The sequence below is a fragment of the Nylanderia fulva genome, unplaced genomic scaffold (genome assembly GCF_048542155.1).
Source record: "Nylanderia fulva isolate GAGA-0341 unplaced genomic scaffold, ASM4854215v1 Scaffold12, whole genome shotgun sequence".
Classification (NCBI taxonomy): Eukaryota; Metazoa; Arthropoda; class Insecta; order Hymenoptera; family Formicidae; genus Nylanderia; species Nylanderia fulva.
The window spans coordinates 251,316-273,228 of NW_028189409.1; the positions used below are offsets into that span (position 1 = coordinate 251,316).

At 32.6% G+C, this 21,913-nt stretch overlaps 3 protein-coding genes across 4 annotated transcripts in view; 2 read left to right on the forward strand and 1 right to left on the reverse strand.

Moving 5' to 3' along the window:
* Positions 1 to 11: 11 nt before the first annotated feature.
* Positions 12 to 13,373, reverse strand: LOC146724699 (uncharacterized). Of its 2 annotated transcripts, none has more exons than XM_085490240.1 (2): positions 11,566 to 13,373; positions 12 to 90 (listed from the first exon to the last, which is right to left on the reverse strand). In XM_085490240.1, exons 1-2 carry the CDS (start codon positions 11,829 to 11,831, stop codon positions 12 to 14), a joined length of 345 nt encoding a protein of 114 aa, XP_085346366.1. In that variant the 5' UTR covers positions 11,832 to 13,373. The 2 variants fall into 2 exon arrangements, with proteins under 2 accessions (XP_085346366.1, XP_085346367.1); XM_085490241.1 differs by lacking the exon at positions 12 to 90 and adding an exon at positions 7,178 to 8,220.
* On the forward strand, positions 3,912 to 7,065 carry LOC114933215 (uncharacterized). The gene is made up of 3 exons (XM_029305695.2): positions 3,912 to 5,978; positions 6,484 to 6,570; positions 6,639 to 7,065. Exons 1-3 carry the CDS (start codon positions 4,920 to 4,922, stop codon positions 6,738 to 6,740), a joined length of 1,248 nt encoding a protein of 415 aa, XP_029161528.1. The 5' UTR covers positions 3,912 to 4,919; the 3' UTR covers positions 6,741 to 7,065.
* LOC114933213 (uncharacterized) overlaps positions 11,124 to 21,913 on the forward strand; it is a 52,145-nt gene continuing 41,355 nt past the window's right edge. Inside the window, exon 1 of the mRNA XM_029305690.2 lies at positions 11,124 to 11,851. The gene's annotated coding sequence lies outside the window, so the exon portion shown is untranslated. The remainder of the gene's footprint in view (positions 11,852 to 21,913) is intronic.

The window sequence follows — 21,913 nt, forward strand, 5'->3', positions numbered from 1 at the left end:
TAAGAATCTCTCTATTCTGCACATGCAGCTTTGTTCGATTCTTTTTTTTTCCAAAGACTTAATTCCGATTCACATATACATAGGGTGGTCCTGCAATATAGTTAGTCAAAATCAGGGATTTATCAATTCATAGAAAAATTCGATGAATTAAAATTATATTGAAATATAATAAAAATTCGATGAATTAAAATTATGTCGAGCAGACATAATAAACATTCGATAAATTAAAATTATGTCAAGATATATATATAATAATAATTCAAGAATTTTTATTATTAATAAGAATATTTGTAGTTTTTATTATGTTGATACATAATATAAGAATTCAATGAATTAAAATTATGTCGAAACATAATTGACATTCGATGAATTAAAATTATTTCGAGACATAATAAAAAATTCGATGAATTACACAATTATCTTGAGACATAATAAAAATACGATGAATTAGAATTATTTCGAGATATAATAAAAATTCAATAAATTAAAATTATGTCGAGGTATAATAAAAATTCGATGAATTAAAATTATTTCGAGACATAATAATTCAAGAATTTTTATTATGTCAAGACATAATAATTCAAGAATTTTTATTATGTTGATACATAATAAGAATTCAATGAATTAAAATTATGTCGAAACATAATTGAAATTCGATGAATTAAAATTATTTCGAGACATAATAAAAATTCGATGAATTACAATTATCTCGAGACATAATAAAAACACGATGAATTAGAATTATGTCGAAATAGAATAAAAAATTCGATGAATTAAAATTATGTCGAGACATAATAAAAAGTCGATTAATTAAAATTATGTCAAGACATAATAACAATTCGATGAATTAAAATTATGTCCGAGACATAATAATAATTCAAAAATTTTTATTATGTTGAAACATAATTAAAATTCAATGAATTAAAATTATGTCGTGACATAATTAAAATTCGATGAATTAAAATTATTTTGAGACATAATAAAAATTCGATGAATTAAAATTATGTCGAGACATAATAAAAATACGATGAATTAAAATTATGTCGAGCTATAATAAAAATTCGATGAATTAAAATTAAGTCAAGACATAATAACAATTCGATGAATTAAAATTATGTCAAGTCATAATAATAATTCAAGAATTTTTATTATGTTGAGACATAATTAAAAAAAATTCGACGAATTAAAATTATGTCGCGACATAAAACAAATTCTTGAATTATTATTATGTCTCGACAAAATTTTAATTCATCTAATTTTAATATCAGATGTTTAGATGATCAAATGTTACAGATATCCTACTGTTGCAAATAATTTATAACAAACACAAAGTTGTTGAAATAATAAACACCTTATTTCAATTGATTATAAAAATTATTTTATAATGATGTGTATTGATGAACAGTTTTTAGTTTTATTGAGACAATCTTGAAAATTATATGAAAAGAGAAGAATTTAGTAACACAGTTTAGATTTTTTTAAAATTCAACATTATTTTCTCATTCTCCTGTAATTCTGCGCTCTTACACGTATCAAAATATTTTTAAAAATGTTTATATTTAAAAAATATTGATTTAACATTTTAACATATTTTGATAATACTGTAACTGTTTCTCTTCATTATACAATATCATTTTTATTATATAATTTCTTACTATCTAATGATAATTTAAAATAATGTAAATATATTTCAATGTTTCTTTCTAAATATATTTTCAAGGTTGTGTGCTTTGTCCACAAAGACATCACATATCGCATTTTTATGCATAAATTTTTTGTTATACTGCTAATATGATTATTATCGTTTTATTGTATTATAAAGACAAGTAATAAACGTACTATTTTATGTAAAATATTATGCATAAACACGTAGAAATATTTGAAATGGAAATATTTACGTGAGACAGAGAAATTCATAGCACGTGCGTTTTGAGTCAAGTAAATTACGTAAAACGCTTGCGCATAAGTTGAAATTTTGCGCATAAACAATATATTCATTGTATGGAGAACATTCAAATAAGTAGCAACATATGATAAATATTCGTTTATGCTGAATAGCTTTTAAATTTTAATCGCTTTTAAATGAGTTTTTAATGTGCCTTTACATTTCAAACAATGCACGATAATATGCTAATTGCAAAAGAACACATGCATTAAAAAAGTTTTAAAAGCGATCACCCTTATCAGTGGCGTAGCCAGGAAAAAGTTTCGGGGGGAGCTGTATTTTATTTTTGCAGATTTATTTTGTTACTAGAAACACTCAAATTTTTTTTATAAAAAACAGGTGCGCTAAGTTTTTGGCAATAATTTAAACGTTTAAAAAAATTATATGTTTTTAAATATTAAAATTAAACTACAAAATTATTGAAATTATTAAGAATTTCGGGGGGGGGGGGGGGCTGCAGCCCCCACAGCCCCCCCCCCTGGCTGCGCCACTGACCCTTATGCATCTACATCTGTATATTAGATAAACAAACATATCCGATTATGTAATCTAATAAGCTATAAATTTACGATTATAATGATTTTGTGATTGCATTATTCATATAAATCTTTAACTTAATTTATACTAACAATGATTATTCCAAGTAGTCAACTGACGTCACATTAAACATCAAAATGACGTTATTTTGACGTCTAATGATGTCATTCGACGTCAAAATAACATACAGGGTTTGTCCGGAAAGTAATGCGTCGCATTTTTTTAAAAAAGAATTTATTGATCGCATAGGTAAAACAACTTAAAATTGTTCGAAGTATGACCCTTCTGCGTCAATACATTTTTGCCAACGCGATTTCCATGCGTCATAAGATTTCTGGAACTCCTTGACTGGGATGCTGTTCAGGGAGGCCGTCGAAGTAGCTTGTACGTTGTCAACCGACTCGAGCTGTTGTCCTTTGAGCTCCCTTTTCAGCCGAGGAAATAAAAAAAAGTCCGCCGGGGCCAAACTTTCTTGAGCATTTCAAAAGTTTCCAGCGGCGTCTTGTCCAGCTTCACGCAAAACTTTATCGCATAGCGTTGCTCTATCGTTCTCTCCATCACAAGTTCGACGCGACCACTAAGCAGAGGTTCACAGAATAAGCCGTCCTAACCCTCCAAGCGCATGGAAACAATTGAGCGACCTACCGTTGGAAAGCTAAGGGTACCCCCCTTCCTCCCCAACCGGTCCCATCGCTCTGCGATGTATAGTCGCGTCACAAAAAAATGCGACGCATTACTTTCCGGACAAACCCTGTACGCTTGCTACCTGGACTGTCAATTTTACAATTTACAGGTTTCAGACAAAAGTGAAACATAAAGATAATATACATGATAAGGAATAAAACCTATATAGTGCGTGATGCAAATAATAACACAATCAACTGTAAGGAGCGATCAATCACAAAGTAGATTAAAATAACTCTATAAGGCAATCCTATATAGTTTGGTTGATATATAAAAGAAATGTCTTTCCTTTCATCATCTGTAAATTCTTTAACCAATTTGAATATATCTCGACGATCTTATGAAAAAAAAAAAATGGTTCTTAATTGATCAAAGAATTCATATTTGAAACATCTTACATACATATATGTATAACTATATGTATCTACATATTTAGAATTTTAGAAATACTTTCAATATAAAAGTCTAATACTTTAATTTTATTATTCTATTAATTAATTTTTTATTTTAATTGTTTTTATGTCTCTCATCAAATGAAAGAACATAATCATACTTAAAGTGGATTTAATGTTTAATTTTTAAAAACAACTCGAACAGTTTAATAGAGATATGTTTGTCCTTCACGTTTCTCACTTGTCAACGATAATTTAATGAAGTTTCGTTAAGACGTAATGTAATCGACGCATTAACATAATGATAACACGTTTATGCCATTTCATTCCTTTTGTTGCTAAAATACAAAAAAACCAGTTAGCTCGGAGTAGTTTGTTGTCTATAGATCATAACGTACTTGTTAACAATTTCATCAGTCGAGGGAATACGTCGATTAATTTTAATCTAGATAATAGCATTGTCCTTGCATCATAACTCAGTTTATCAACATTATATTCGTTACGCATACGCCTTTCACGGCGATCTATATCAGTGTTTCTCAAAATATGCGCGGTGCACGTGAACAATAACGTTAACGTTTTAGTGCAATATTATGTACAAATTAAAGATGATTTGTTTCTATGATAGATTCGCGAAAATAATTTGTAACTCACATTAAACCTGTGCAAATTAGGCTAATCAAAAAATATAAATATCAAGAATGGTAGGATATATCACTTTAATCGAGTAAACAACTTTTATATTTAATATTACAACAGAATAGGAACATTAGATCTCGAAGAGATAAGAATTACGTGAATGCATAAAGATGTCATAAGCATCCTGTAAGCGCGATAAGAATGTTGAATATGGAACCAGACGGCCGTTATTAACGGATCTTTGAGAGCTACTGACATGGTCATATGGATATACTGCGCAGCCGATGCTTCCTGTTTCGTGTATACAAGTGATTCGCCTTGTGCGCGATCTAGATGCGCAAGATGATGGGTCGTATGTCACAACAATTACACATCATTACTTTAAGCGCTGCATCCCAGGGGTGACAAGTACCGATCGAAGAAGTACCATGGTTACTTCACGGCTAACAAATGATCCCTGCGTCTTCTGTCTGGCTATATTCGACGCAGGAACGCTCTTCGCAGTTTTAAATTTAAACTCGCCGGACAGACAGATCACAAAGAGTGTCCGGGTCCATTTACGCATTCGTATCACGAACAAGACGAACAAGAATCTACACTCAGCGAGAAGAAATATTCGCAGTTGGGCTTGCATTAATGCTGAAAGGGCATTAATAATGTGATTAATTATTATTTGGAGTCTACGATTCAAATTGTTATTCTCCCATGACACTCCGCTGATCATGTTTCATCCGTCATCGAAGTTTCAAGGACGAGCCAAAAGTAAAGTGCGGAAAAGATGGCGACTGTTCCACGCGACGGATTTTCAATCTCTGATGTTTCCCTGCTTTCTCTTCTGCAAGATTATCGGAATATTTCCATACAAGATCAGCGGCTCGACCTTCGAGATTTCTAGACCGGGCTACATTCTATCAACCGTTGTCATCTGCGTTTTCTGCATTTACGGACTAACGATACTCTATGAGATCGATATCTCCGGAAGGCTCAAATACGAAGGAGTACCTGCGACTCTTCAGGGTAATTGCTACCACTTGTTAGGCAGTTTTATAACGATCGTCACGTACATCCTGACCAAGCCGCGAATGCGCCTGCTTCAAACTGTGCTGGAGATATCTGCAAAACTGCCTCCGGAAACATATGAAAAGCTATCCAGGCTAATCCACGCTAAAGACATCATCGGTTTCATCTTTCTAGTCGGGCAAGCGCCGAAATGCTACTCCACAAATTATCTCGACATTTTGCTCAAAATCTTCGCGATGTACATCACTCTGCTAGTCTTTCAGATGGATATGTTATACATGAATTGCGTTTGTGTATTAAAGGCTTGTTTCAAGAAGATCAACGACAATCTGGCGAACTTGCGGGAACTTGTGGTAAACGATGAACCGCATCTCCTTAGACGTATCTATCATGAACAAAGGAATCCGTTTCTGCTGATGGAGCTCAAAGCTCTGAAAAAACGACATCTGATGGTCAGTGACACGGTACAAATGCTGAACGTGATTTTCAGTCTACAACTCCTCGCCACCATAGTCATGACCTTCGCTGAGATCACTTTCAGTCTATATTTTTATATAGTGGAACGAGAAAATGGTGTACTTCTAGTCAATTTGGACAAACAGATCTGGTACTCGTACTACATCACGTCCATCTTGTATTACTCTACGAAAATATCGTTGATAGTGTGGGCTTGCGAGACCGGCAAGGATCAGGCTCTGGAAATTGGCACTACTGTTCACGAAGTTCTTATTAATACCAACGATAAGCAGATCAAAGACGAGGTAGTACAAAATTAAGTGTATTAATTTATACAGGGTGTAGCTAAAAAAAGGTACACGAAGCACACCATTAGGTGCAGTACAACAAACTAAATCGAAAAATCCTGAGCCATTTTTTTATATAATCTGAGCTTTATTTTTGACGCTATAAATTGTTAAAGTTTGCCAAATAGCGCGTGGCTACAACGGAAAATAGCGTATATACATCTACTAAAGCGGCGTCTACGCTTTTTCCGTTGTAGCCACGCGTTATTTGGCAAACTTTAACATATTACAGCGTCAAAACTAAAGATCAGATTAAAAAATGGCTCAGGACTTTTCGATTTAATTTAGTGTCCTACACCTGATGGTGTGCTTCGTGTACCTTTTTTTAGTTACATTCTGTATATATTCATATGGAAACATTAATACGATTTTATTATTTATTATATTTAATTCTTTGTATTTATAATGACATTTCCAAATTCCAATTCTTAATTTTTAACTATTGTGTGATCTGACATTACAGTTGCAGCTGTTTTCTCTGCAAATACTGCATCGAGAAAATGCATTCTCGGCGAAGGGTCTCAATGTGGATGCGACGCTTCTCACGGCGGTAAGTAATCGATCTTTTTTTTTTATTAATTAAAAATATATCATTCATTTTTGTAATTTTGTTTGTAGATCGTGGGTAGCATCACTACGTACTTATTAATCTTAATACAATTCTTATATACGTCGCGTTCTTGCACCAAAACTTCAACCAATACTACACATATAATTTAATTTAAAAAAAGCACATAATCTCGAACGAAAAAAAGAATGGTTTTAAATATATTGAAAATATTTTTTTTATACATATTGTAGCGAGTAGAATATTTTATCATTCCATGTATTATACTTGTATAGAGTATATATACATTATGTACAGAGGAAATCTTGAACAGTTTCCCCTATATATTATATAATTGCAAAGAAATTTTTAATATGTACATTTTATTTATTTAAATGCACCGTGTGAGACAAAAATAAAAGTTTATATTTCTGGTAAATATTATTTTGAAATCATTAAATATAAGTCATATAATCTAAATTTAACTGTTTTTGCGACAACGAAATAATACAGATATTAATAAACCAATATAATAAAATTTAGAATTCGCGCATTTTTAATTTTTTAAATATATACAAATATGAATATATTTAATATTTCAAATCCTGTCAGGTGACATATCGTACGTTATATATTTTGCAAAAATTGTCAATGTAACTTTCAATAAGAATATCTCTCTTATAAATATAAATAAAGAAATAATTAAACTTTTGTGTTGCAAATTTATTTCATTGATGTCTTGCGGTGGCGCTATTTAGCGATAAATGCAATATCTTCATAGTATCTACAATTATATCTCAATATTCTGTGTTTCATAGAATCTAATTATTGCTGCAAATTGCGACATATATGTACATATATAATTTTCAAACATGTTCTCCATTATCATCGTAGAATTCTTATCACTATAACGAGTAACTTATGGAAATTTTTGATCCTCTCGTTTTTCATAATCGCAAGGTTTCCCCACATTCCTGAAATTTTTACAATAATAAGTGCGTATTTCGCATTTTTGAATAATAATAATAATATATATCTTATTACAACCTTCTCCTTATCTCGTATTTATAAAAAGAAATTAATTAAGTCTTCCGTCTTCAATATCGTATCAGTGCATTGATGCTTCAATAAAATAGATAATAATAAAACGAGTTCACATGAAAACGCATATAAAATAAGAAATAACTTATAATGGGTCGGTACTACCATACGTGCAATAATAATATATGTATTACGTCTGCAACGGTTTTGTATTATTTAATAGCGATAGCGACGACCTCGAAGAGCTGACGTTTTTCATACGGGAGGCACAAAAGGTGTAGCCCAGATCGCGATCTATTGTCGTCAAGGTTAACGTTTTACTGCACGATAATATCCTAATATAGTTGCAAAGGTTAATTTAGACTAAAAGGTTAAATGCGTTAATGAATCCAATTCTACTTTAATGTCGCGACACGAGAATCGTGGCAAATAGACAACAGATGTTTAGTGCGTGTGAGCGGCACAAATACTTCGTGAAGCAGCAAGATAACTCTCGACATATGCACTATATGTGCGCGAATATCAGTCAAGTAAATTATTTTAAGTAATTCGTGATGTTATTAATCTCGCATTGGACATTGGGTTCTCGAATATATTCCGGCAATCTCTGATCTGTGAACAGAATTATATGCATATAGTGTGCAATCAGCATGCTGGTAAAAATATGTATCATTTTTGTCACGAATCTAAAAGCCGATATATATATATATATATATATATATATATATATATATATATACATATGTATAAAAATTAAAATGTTAACAAATCAAATAAAATTAGAAAATCGAATCCGTAAAAAGTTTAAGTTAAAAATATATTATATTATATATGTATAATACACAAACAGATAAACAGATTACGAATAAAAAGTTTTCCTATATTGTTAGAAAGACCGAAGATTGTATCAATTTTATATTTTAATTATTCGAGTCGCACGTGTCACTCTAATAACGAACACTTTTAAAAAGAAAAAACAGAATAATCATATTAATTATCTATACAAGATAATGCAATTTTTTTCAAAACAACTTTTTTAATGCTGAAAAAAATTTAATCGATGTATCTTTGCGGCAAATGTTGATTTTTCTCGCTATCAGTAAGGAAAAATCGATTTCAAATTCACTAAATAATCATAAATAAAAAAAATGATTTATCGTTTGATCTAGAACACATCGTGTTGTAGTATGTCGAGCAATCTTATGTAAAATTTAATGTTGGAAAACATCTAGATTTTGTGTATCTGATCGTGAGATACATTCAAATTTCGAAGTGAAGTATCTGTACTTATATCTAGATACAAAACATAGGTCGGTATTTATAATCGGTTCTTATATTATATAAGACCATGTTAAATACAATCGTAAAGGCCGGTATTCATAGTTCGATCTTACATTTAAGATCGTTTTAAGTCTGACCTTAAGACGCCACGAAGCCATTTGATTAGTTGAACAGGATCTTAAGTCAACTTTCGACCAGACTTAAGGCCGGATCTACAACAGGTGTAGCAAGCTCTAAGCTTTAAGAAATTCACCAATCACAGTCAAGAATGAGAGGAATAATCGACTGTAATTGATCAATTTTTGAGGCTTAGAGCTTACTATACCTATTGTAGACCCGGCCTAATTAAGACGATTTTAAATATAATCGGACTATGAATACCGACCTTAGTATCTTAATTGATTTTCAGATACATTTTCACATATTTTTTTAATTGACCAATTCTTTAAATTTTTAAAAGATCAAGATCACGTAAAAACTGCTGATAGTCGACATGGAGGTTGTCTCTTATTTATAAGACAAGCAAAACAATATGGCATCAATAGCACGTTTTCCTTATATAAAATATTTTATAATTTTACAAATTGCAATGTAACATTGGAAAGACAAAAATATGTAACTTAATATTTTAGGAGAAATATATTACAGATTACAGCAATACTTCAAAAATAAAAAAAAAATAATCATTCATTAATTATTAGCTCCTTTATTTACCATTATGCGACGCATGCTGTGCTATCTTTCTCTCTATTTAAGATATATTATGAGAATTATATATAAAGCTTGTAAAAAAGCAACTATTAAAATTAAAATAGCCGAATATCCGATTATTACAGATAAACAAAATGAACTTACGTATACAGTTCCAACGAATTTTTTCTTGTCTTTTTTGGATGTCTGTATTAATATTTCTGCAATTTTTTCATGCTGTATGATAAGATATTAAAATATATAGGTGTATTCAATATTTTATAATATAAAACCTATATACATATATGTATATTTATCTACTTTAAAAAATATATTCAATGTTTGAAACAGGTCTAATTTTAGTTCGTTTAGTCCTTAAAATACGGATATTTTTTGATTGTCTAAAAAGATAACAATAGACATCTTTAAAATGTCCTAAAGACGTCTAAGGCTCTAAGATGGATATTTTAAATACGTATATTTTTAATACGTTTTTAAAATGTCATTGTGCTGTCTGTTGTATCTATCATACTTCTACAGCACGAAATATTACTAAAATATTGCATAAATATTTCAATATTGCGCCATATTACAAATATTGCAGCAATATTGTACAAAAATTATAAGTTAATATTTTATTGGAGACTTGCAAAATATTACTGCTATATTATATAATGCAATCACATATATATGTAAAATTTTTTCCACCACTATATGTGCCGCACGTTATAGACTATCTATCTCGCATTCAAGTTTTAGTCATAAAAATTATGTATATATAAACATGCAAAAAGCGGCTATTAGAACTAATTATTTTTATCAGTTTAATTTTTTCTGATACGATCCCAAAACAGGAAATTCAAATATTAAATTGATTGCTCAAAAATCGGACAAATAAATGTCCAAATAAATGAAGAAAATAAGAACTATTCTGCAATATTTTATAAATATTATATTCACATTTGCAGAAATATATCAGCATCATTGATAAAATATTGCACAATATACATAGTTTAGGAATAATGGACATATCGATATTATTGCAAGCTTTCAAAAATAATCCATGCAATATATTCTTATCTTGCAAAACAATATTCTCACAATATTCTATATCATATACTATATATAGCTAGAGATAGATACATTTTTTCACGTGTATCTATATCGTGATATATTTTAATATATTTTTATATCTTATCCATCATTACTATAGTGAAATTATCGCAGCATCTGTGGTATAGCGTATGATATTGTATATATAGTGCATTTATTATATGGATCCAACGTGCGAACTGCATCCGCATCGATCGTCTGCATGACGTATACACAATGTACGGTAAAATTTCGCGCATTAATATTCGCGTGTGTATTGTATAAGCGATTCTTTGAGAGAGAATCAAAGTTCCGTTCTTTTGTCTAATTCTGGCGGCGGCGACGGCACGAGAGAAATAAGAGCAGCGGACGCGGACACGGACGCGCAGCGCGGCGCGTAGATCACGCGATTGCGCGCCGCGTCTGATCGCGCGCCGCGGTCCGCGGCGCCTCTCTTTGACCGATACGCAATTGTCAGTGCCGCGCCGACCGCCGCGCCGAGCGAACGTCAAGAGTTGTTATTCTCGCATGTCCGTCCGTCGCAACTTGCCTCTTGTTGCGAATTGGAATCTTTCCGGAGAACAACAAACCTTGTATACGAACGTGGCGAAAGAGCGGAGAAATAAAAAAAGGAGAAACCGATCAACGTTTCGTTAATGAAGAACATAAACAGAGAATAACGTGTGTGATGATCGAATAGTGCGAAAAAAGTGACCGCGCATACGTATGTATGTAGGACAACTTATTTGTCTCTTTTACATTTATTATAGTGAACACAAAAAGAAAATCGAACTTGTAGAAAGTTTCGAGATTGAATAAAAGGCAAAAGGTGGACTCGCGTGTTCATATTCTCGAAGTTTAGAGGATACAGATTCGCGCCGTGCAGTCTCATACCTGATCGATGCAAAAACGCGGCCTTGCCCGTGGATCTTTAATGCCGCGCCATCGTCGCGCCACTGGCTCCTTTCGTATTCGCATTCACGGTAGCAAACACAGCGACGATAAAGTATCTCTGGGATATAAACAACCAGACACGTAATCGGTGAACCATCGGCGCGAGTGGGATGCAGCGACTTTAATTCGCGCATGAGAGAGCACCATCGATCTACGCTGCAGCTGCGCTTGAAAAGAGGCGCAAGGGCGCTTCTCTCGAGATTCATTTCCCGTCTCCTGACGAAGAGTAAGTTTACCAATATAGTATACTCCGTTCAACGAGAAAACGTGCTACTGTTCGGACAAAAATTCGTCCACTTTCCTCCTTCACTTCTTATTTAATTTGTTAGTGGCTGCAATGAATGGTATCAGGCCCCTGAAGCATTGAACCACTGCATGGTATCTTCCTATTTTGCCCGTCTACGCGCAAATCGATGCACGTTCTCTCATTGAACGGAATATATCCCTCATTTGTTGCTGCGCATTTGAAGTGTAGTGCTTCCCACAGCATGTGTGTACCACGATTGACGAAATTGTTATTGTTACGAACACTTACTACGTTTTTCCTCTAAAATCGATACCGATAACGACCGGTCCTGAGAACTCGGGTTATCATATTTGCTATCTCGTCTAGTTAAACTTCACATCACGTGTAACCGAGCGCCGTGGAATTTTCAGCTGTACGCAGCAAACTGTAATGAAAAAAATCGCTTATCGCGCGAGAAGTTAATTGCCGGATGCTTTTAAAACTTACGGTTATTGTCTTGATATATGTTTATCTATTCATTTAGTTCAGAAATTGACTGTTTTTGTTCGGCGTCTTCGAGTTAAATTAAAGACTTTAAATACGCGCGCTTATTATTTTCTATCCGATATCCTTAAATAATCTCGTACCATTTGTCTCGAATTTTACACAATTTCCAGATTAATATATGCGATTATATTTGCAAACCTAATGTGTCGTAAGAATTTTGTTAAAAAATTATCATTTGGAAAACATGTCGACACATGGACAATAAAACGGAGAAGATTGAGTTCGTGCTATATTTATGTCGGCGCGACTCTCTTGTATCGTCAATCCTACCGAGACGACGTGCCAAGAGCTGTGGATAAAGCACTTGGCGCACTTTGCGGAATTGTTAGGGCACTGTCTTTCTGTCATAAATAAGAGTGCGTGACTAGTCTAATTCATATAAAAGTAACGATGCTCGCCTACTCGAATATTTAAAAAACGTCGCTTTTTAACTATACCGAATAAATTATTACCACGTGAAATTTTTAGACACAAATCACAATTCTAAATAAAAAATACATTTTGTATTATCGATTTATTTATTTAAAAATAATTTAAAATTATTTAAAACATTATTTAAAAATCATTTAATATTTAATATTTAATATTTAAAAATTGATTGATAAAGATTTGAGATTTAATTGAAGTTTTACATGCGGAAACCCGCAGCGGAAGTCAGTGAACTTTTTGCAGAATATACGCGACGTGATAGATATGACGTTTCCGTTAGACGTGCTCGACCGCGCAATAGCGTCTTTGAGTTATTACACGGTGTTAACAGAGACTAACTAGAATTTATGAACGCGACAATGAGTCGTCTAGTTGTCGACAATACGCGGCGAATGGTTCTCATACCAGCTCTTGATTTCTGAAGAGAGAAAGAAAGCTGCAATTTTCTATTTCAAACTATTTCCGAACCTCTACTCTAACTCTTTATATGATAATTTTTTAAAATCTATTTGCCTTTTGTTTTCGATTAATATCTCTTTATGTACTCTGTCCATATTATCTTAGCTGCTTGATTAGAGAATTCCAATTAGTGTCACTATTATTTATTTACTGCGAACAAGATTAGAACTGAAAGAATAAAAACTAAGAATATTGTTTTTTTTGATATTTTTAATTGTTTTACAGAATATATTCGATTGCTTTCTTAACTACGATTCTATCCCTGGCAAATAAACGTCACGAGCGACGTCAATCATTATTGGATTCACTTATTACCCGATTCTTATTTATCGTTGCGCAGAACTGATGTGACGTATGTGCGTATATACACAGACAATACAACGGATGCGAAATGTATTGGAAACGCCTACCGGAGAAGGAAACAACTTGTGCTAATATTGTCGTTCGATAAATTCGGCGTGAGCAAATAAGCGATGCTCACGATTGTCATCCAGGCTTACGTATACCTATACATATATTGACCGAGATATTTTAATTTTCCAAGGTTATTTTGTATCCAGTATAAAATATCTAACGTGTAGAAATGAATCGTTATACAGTGTTTCTAAAATTATGTTAGAGATTTTATCGGCGCATTAAGAAAAAAAGATCCTATAAACATGGATCTAAAAATGCTTTTCCTCCGAGTTATATAGTCCTCTAAAGTTGGGTTAAAAATCGAGAAATGTACTATAGCTCTTGGAGACTTTCACATATTGTTGAAATTTTGCACAGTGAAATAATTAGTAGTGAATACTTCATTTTTGTGTGATTTTGACAATTTGATCCGATTTTTAGAGGAAGATATAAAGAGTACTAATTTTCATATTTTATTTTGATCCCTAGAATACGCCCTTAAAATCTCTGACTCAATTTCAGAAACATCCTGTATGTATGGGAATAATTTGACAATAAATGAAAAATGTGCGAGTTTGTGTCAGGCGTTTTGACACGCGTGTATAATGAATTATATTGTTTTCGCGTCGTCTGGATAGCGAATAAACGATTTTTTTAAGAGCTCCTCGATGTGTGCACGTATATCTAGACAAATCGTGGTACGTTATGCGCCATTTATCATTGTGCGTCGCATTTATTATCCACCGTGCGGTCGCACACGCGCTATAAAAGCGCGGCGATTAAAAATGTGTGCTTGCGAGAGCGGAGTGTGTTATCCATCTGCACGCGCCTACTTCCAGGGTTAACTGAAAGATTATTGCTTCTTTTTCCCGCACACGAAATTTCACGATCAGTTCTTGGATTCAGTATCTACTTCGTACGTTATACATATGTACGGTCACCATATTTTCTGAGAGAAAGTAAAGGACAAACCTGAAAATTGCAGGACTTTTCAACATGTTTCCAAATCAGTTTGCGATCATATTGGAGATCGACGAGCAAAAAAAATAATTCTGTGATTATCTAGAAGTCTATATGTATTTTTATAGTTTGGAACTGACATGTTAAAAACAACAAATCCTTGGTTTCTTGAATAGGTTCCGGATAAGAAGTTCCAGATAAGAGGTTGTTTTTGTACAAATTCTCATGTTATAATATTAGACATTAAAACGCTATAAAAAATAAAAGACAGAACTTTAAAAATAAAGAACAAAATTGAGTTTTTTTTTAGAAAAATGAATAAATCTAAAGGACAGCTACTTGAAATAAACTGTTGTCTAAAATAAAGGATGGACGGTCACCGTAGTTAAGTCATCACGTTAGTTTTCAAACTACTGCATGGCATCTTTTGAACACAAGTTTGTTATTAGTCAAGGAAGGCAGGTTTAAAGCATATTATTATCGTTATTTATTCTGTTAATAGAAAGTGGAAAATCAGTATTATTTCGTCTATACGATCTGTGATTGGATGTTGAATCTAAAAAGCAAAATGATTTACCAATAAGATCTATTCTATAAGCAGGAAATTTTAGTAACTTACAGTTGAACTTTTTTCTGCTTGAAAAAGATTGATTTTTTTATTACAGTTTCTTTGAATATAAATTTAAAGTAAAAAATTCTGCCGGTTTTAAGTAATTTAAACAAGTCTTTAATAGCCCGTCTATTCACATTTCCACGATTTATCGTGGAGTTTGCGCGAGGCGCTTAAATGATAACATGAGATGGTGCTTTCAATTTAGCAACACAAGTCGACACAAGCATCATTCTATCTTTATTCTTATATAGAATGTAGAACAAAGATAGAATGACGCTTGTGTCGTTTTGTGTTGCTAAATGGAAAGCAATTGATTTCCATCAAGAATTGATTTCCGAAATTATAGCTGACGCGATAATTGCCCTCGCACGATTATGTATATATGGCGAGGAATTGCGAAATAATCTACACGAATCAAACGCGAAGGAATGTGTACCCGCTATATTTATCGAAAATAAAGGAGACGCCCGCGCCTTCATTTTTATCATCGACTGGCTCTTCCCTTCGACATGACTCCGCCTCCGTTTGCCCGTTGTCTATCGCACGACCTTGCCCGTGATAGTCGTCACGATTTCAGTCGATCGGAACTAGTGTCGAACGAATGTGATCCGCTTGGGAAAACATATCGTAATTCAACGCCTTTGTTAGAATTAACCGATTCAATCTTTTCGAGGTCATTTATATATACATATACGACACGCTGCGCCATAACGCAAGTTTAGATAATACAATACTTATTAGCTCGTGAGTTAATTTGCTAAGACGATACCTAGCTTCGAGCAAATAGGTTTCGCACGTGTAACGTAAGTATATGTTTTAAAGCTCACGCGAACGGGAATAATCATTCTAATTTTGTCAACTTGTACCCATTTATATACACGATGAACGCGGGAACGTCTTGGATATATATATATATATATATATATTTATTACACAAGTGGAATTTCGATTTACATCAGCCCGTGATTTGCGTTTCTCTTTTCGCGTTTCTATATCGCTTTCGAATTACGGGCGACGTTGGTATTGTGCGCGGTTTACGCTTCCAATTACGTCGTTATAAGAAGACTTTCCATTTATCTCATATATCTCCGAGTGTTCCGATTGCTACACTTCGGATTGCTTCACTCCTCTCTCGCGGCCCAACTGCGACACAATCGACTCGCAGCTCGGGCTTCGTGCAAAGAGCCTCGACGAAGTTTTTGATTCGTGACGTTACACCTTTCGTTCCGTGGCATTAATTATGCGGGAGGAAAGAGCCCGGGGTATACATATATGCGCAACGAATGCACGTACGTGCGATTCGCACGCAAATGACGACCCCGTTGACATCATGAGACGTGCGTATACTACGCGTTCTTCACTTTCCTCGGCCGTTCCCGATAGGCTGATCAAGACATATGTTCACGCTTAAGCGCCATCAAGAAAATACAATACATAAAAAAAGAAGATAATGCAATCTCACCAATGTAAATACTTATGAGCATAGCCATTATATCCTTCTCTCTCATTGTTCTTCACATTTTTTGCTCATTAAAGTTCGCCTATTTTTATAGGTGTTCCTGTCCCTTTATATAGGGCCTCCTGGGCTCAGAGATGAGATATATATAAAATTATAGGCCATCACATAAGAGAATTGAAAATGTATAGATGCTGATGCCCAAAAACATCCGCCGGTCAATGTTATGACGTCATTAATGTTGGTGGTGTATAAAGTGTATTCGTTGTGTTTATGCTTACACGATGCTTTTCCGCTTGCAATAAACTAATGATGTTTTTATTTTATAGTTGAACATGACTCCTAGAATTCTGGTTTTTGCATTCATCCTTTTCTAAAGATTTTGTCTACATCCAAGGTATTTATCTCATGGAGGTGTCTTGAACATAAAATTGGTGCTCGTGCCGTAGGTTGTTGTGCCATATTATGTAGATTATTTGGTATCTAGGATATGTTAAATACCTTTCAGAAGAAATATATAGATATTTTCTGAGCACAATAATGACATATTTGTTATTTTAGACAACTTTGATGGTGAGCTACCAAACGGATAAATGATATTTTTATAGGAGGTCAGAATTACTTCCGGCCGGGGTTTGAAGATTCAAAACCAGTTTTTTTTAAATACTATAAAATTATATTTGATAACTGAGCCCGGGGGGGGGGGGGGTTAAAATGAACGAACTTCTTTCTGTATAAAATTAATCAAGATACAATATATAAATGCGACCAAGTGGGCAGGAAAAACGTGATGTAATCGAAAACAGTCGTTCGGGGTCTTTGTGTGTGTAAAGCCGAACCTGCTTGTAGAGTCCTCCGGGGCCGCTGATGAAATCGCGATCGCCGATTCGACAAGCGAGTAGAGTTTCGCGCACTTTCTCCTTTCCGGACATTCATTCATAAAAGAGCAGATAGATACATTTTCTACGAACGCGCAAGGCTCTATATATGTGCGCGACGTACGTACGTACGACGCACGTACGGCGACACGTTGTTTTTCTCGAGCTATTCGTAATGGCACGATGCACGGCGTGTTACAGCACGGAGATAAAATCGGATCTAGGTTGCGCGGTGAGTCGCGAGTGCGTGAGTCAGTTGCTGTTCGCCTCGTCCGCTGGAACAAACAGAATTATTAGAGTGATGTACGAATAACGGCTGCTTCGGCATTGGCCGATGCATATTTTTCTACTTGGATAAACGTTTCCACGAAACCCGTTATATAAGACGTTTTGTAAAGATTCTGAGAGAGAAAGAGTGTGTGTGTGTGTATGTATGTGTGTGTATGTGCATGATAAGCATCTTTCTCTCAAATTGAAAATGAATAACATTATAAGGAAATTAGATCACGTTATCAAGCATTTATTTAATTAAATTCAAAGAGAAAAAACAACAATAGAAATATTATTATTTTTTATAGATTTTAGTAGTATTTTTTATATCTATACCATCATTTACACACTATCATATGTAAAGATATTTATCCTAATCTTTTCGTATTCTCTCTTTCATATATGAATCATATGTATATATACATACATACATATATACATATATATATATATATATATATATATATATATATATATATATATATATAATAATACTATTTTAATATTAAAATAAATTATCACTTGTTATTATAATATTTAATTTTTTAAACTTATTTTTGTCTCTTTTACACACGTGCATGCATATATGAGCGAATACGAGTAATAATTTATTTTAAAATGTTAAAATAAAATTATCTGCGCATATAATGTACGTATAGAAAGTTGTACGTATGTATTTCAAAATGAATAAATAATCATATACGCTTTGCATCTACCGTTTATTGTAACAAATTGACGATCGTTCGATCTTCGTGCCGAATCGTTTTCATTAGCGTGGCAATGGTAATTATTAATCTTTGAACATGGCTATTATATGCTGATTATTGAAGCACAGCAGGAAAGAGGAAATGCTGAAAAAACTAAAAAAAAAATTATGAAAAAACTAAAAAAATACTTTATTTCTGTTTCTCCATTTGAATATCTAATATTATAAATATTTAGATCGACCTTAGATATATCGTATTTATTCATTTAAATAGCTTTTTTGATCACGTTATGTCTACTTCTAATAAAGCTATTTAAATTTATAATTATTGATTATGATCGATTAATGTCATTTAAATTATTATTTAAATTTTATCATAAATTTTTTTCATTATAATTATGTTTTTTTTTTTGAAAAACTTTGAAGTCTAGTTTCATGGCATGGTAAATACTCAAATATTTTCGATCTCGATAATTATGCGCATTTATGAATCGTATAGAATGATTGTCGGTTATCATGCATGACGCGACACTATTTTTAAAATATCGACGTAAACAAGTATCATTTTTTTATGAACGCAGCGACGATGTGCACTCACAGAGTGATAATTACGCAATATATACATACCGGGGATTCTTGGGTTTTCTAATAAAGATGATTGTATGTTAAATAACATTTTTCATATAACATTTTGCGATTTATAATAATAACAACATATGCGAAATCGTTTCTTCAAATTTTATGACAAATCAGCGCATGCAATTCTACTTATGGTGTCTCCGAATTATTAGAGCAAAATATTTTTCGATAAAAAATCTGATCTAAAAATCTTTATCAAAAATATGCAAGTATTATTCTATTCTGTATTAATTATTTAAGTGTTGCATTAAATATATCCTACCTTTTTTTTAATTTTAGTTTTAATTGGATTAAATTGAAACAAATCTTCGAAACTTTCAAACCAGAGACGATCGATTGCTTTTTTGAAATTATTTTCGTATATTTGTGATATATATATATATATATATATATATATATATATATATATATATATATATATATATCATTGTGAGTCACGTTGACATGGCGTATAGTCATGATGACGTGTGTCGATGATGACTCGCTGTCATGCTGCTCGCGAAGAGGTCGCGAGGTGCCAGAAAGAGAGAGAGAGAGAGACACAGAAAGAGCTCTATATAGACAGGTTAGAAGGTAGAAGGCACCCGGAAGTGATCTGTATCGCGAGTGCCCGTTTATAGGCGCCGAGACGAAGGCATGCACGTATCACCGAATTAAATTAAACGCGGGCACTGACGTTTGACCACCGCTTCCGACAATTTCCACAGACAGGGAATTAATCTAAAGTGTAAATATACTAAATAAAATTTCTCCTTTCTCACTTTTCGACTAGAAATCGTGAGAATATTTTTAGATACAATTAGAAAGCATGCACAAGAAGTTAGACAAAACATTTTGCTCGAGATATTATAGTCTTGAATTAAAATTTAAGTAGGTACATTTAATCTCGGAATTATCGAATGTCAATGTGTATTTTTATCATTGCGAGTACAAAGCAGGGAAATAAAAACAAACAACTCGTGTTTCTTTACGAGATACAAACGTATAAATAAACCTGTTAGAGATGCTTACGCTAGATTGAAATTGGGGCACTGATATATATTTTTGTCGATAACTGCGGAGAAGGTATCTGCACACAACAGAACATACATCTCAGTAAGTGCTATCTGAAAAGATAATCTGATACTGTGACATATTAAATATTAAATTATCCGATTGCATGCGATACATCAGTGCAACATTTCCTTCACGTATATATACTTTATTTAATTAATACATAAAATACTAAAAATACATATTCAAAGTACACATATTTTTTTGCAGTTATCTTCACTGCTTTGCTTTAATTTATGTTACGATACCGATAAGACAAGAAGTATCGATGTTTTGTAAAGGAAACATCGAGCATTATTGATACTCGTGCTATTTGAGTAAATGACGCGCAAATTGATTAAGTTTAGGTTCATTTATGACCTGCGCCGTGATTAATACGGTTGATTAATTAATTCCTCTCAGTAATTTGATTTAAAAAAATTAAAATTTGTGAAAAAAGTTGCGATACAAATATCATTAAGAAAGATAAGGAATTAAAAAAAGAAAAAAAGAAATGACATATGTATACATCGCAAACATAACATAGAAACAAATAGCTTTATATATTTTGTTACTACATCCATTGATATATTAATGAACATAATTAAAGGATGTTAAAAATAAGCCATTTTTGGCTCAAAAGCCCTAAATCAATCATTGGAAACTGTTTGTAGAATCTTCTATAGAAGCAGAAAATAACAATTATTTGTCCACCAAGTCCGGGAAAAGTTATGAAAATCAAGATTTATTATCAATTATTGGAAATCATATATAGATTTTTAAGCTTTATGTTCTTGATATATCTTCCAAATAAAATCAATTATACACGTTTATATTGAAAAATAAGTAATATATGTAGAGAATTTAATGTTTTGATTTACATAATTTATATTACGCATATAGAGCCACAAATCTGGAAACAGTATATTTCATAAACTGTAATATGTATTTTAGAAAAAAAGTTTCAAATATAAGTTAAAAATATATATTTACTAATCTTATCAGTTTGATCATAGATAACGATCCCAAGGTCTAGGCAAGATCATCTAATTTACAGCCAGTCAAATATGAAAAAAGATTCTGCGAATTGTTTGACTGATTGTAGCTCATTGTCAGTAATTGTCCGTATTTAGCTTTGAGGTTTTTACATCTTTTGCTCAGTAAGCCATAAGCTATAATATATGGAAAAACCGGATAATTCAAAATCCATTTTACATAAAGGGCCTATAACTTTTAACAATATTGTTATGCATCATTACGTCGATTTTTTGGAATATGTAATAGCTGCGCAATGATCATTAAAGGTTAAAGAATAGGTCCCAAGATTAATGTGGAATACTTTATCCAAATATGTTTTCATTTCATAAACTTTATCTTGATCAATTTTATCTTATCTATTAAAAATTAATTTCTTTATTTATCTAAATTAAATCTCTTTATTATCGCGTCTTTATTTATTATTTATTTACTCTTTTTTCGATGATATGAATGAACAAAATATCAATTTTCCTTCGACACCGTGTGTTTGTATAAGTTAGATTTCTACGACTTTGAGAGAACCGCATAAGCGAAGTCGTCGTCATGCACGAGAGTAACAGTTCAACAGTGTGACTATTGCTTGGAACAATTCACTCGCATCAGTCATGCAAAGCGGTAA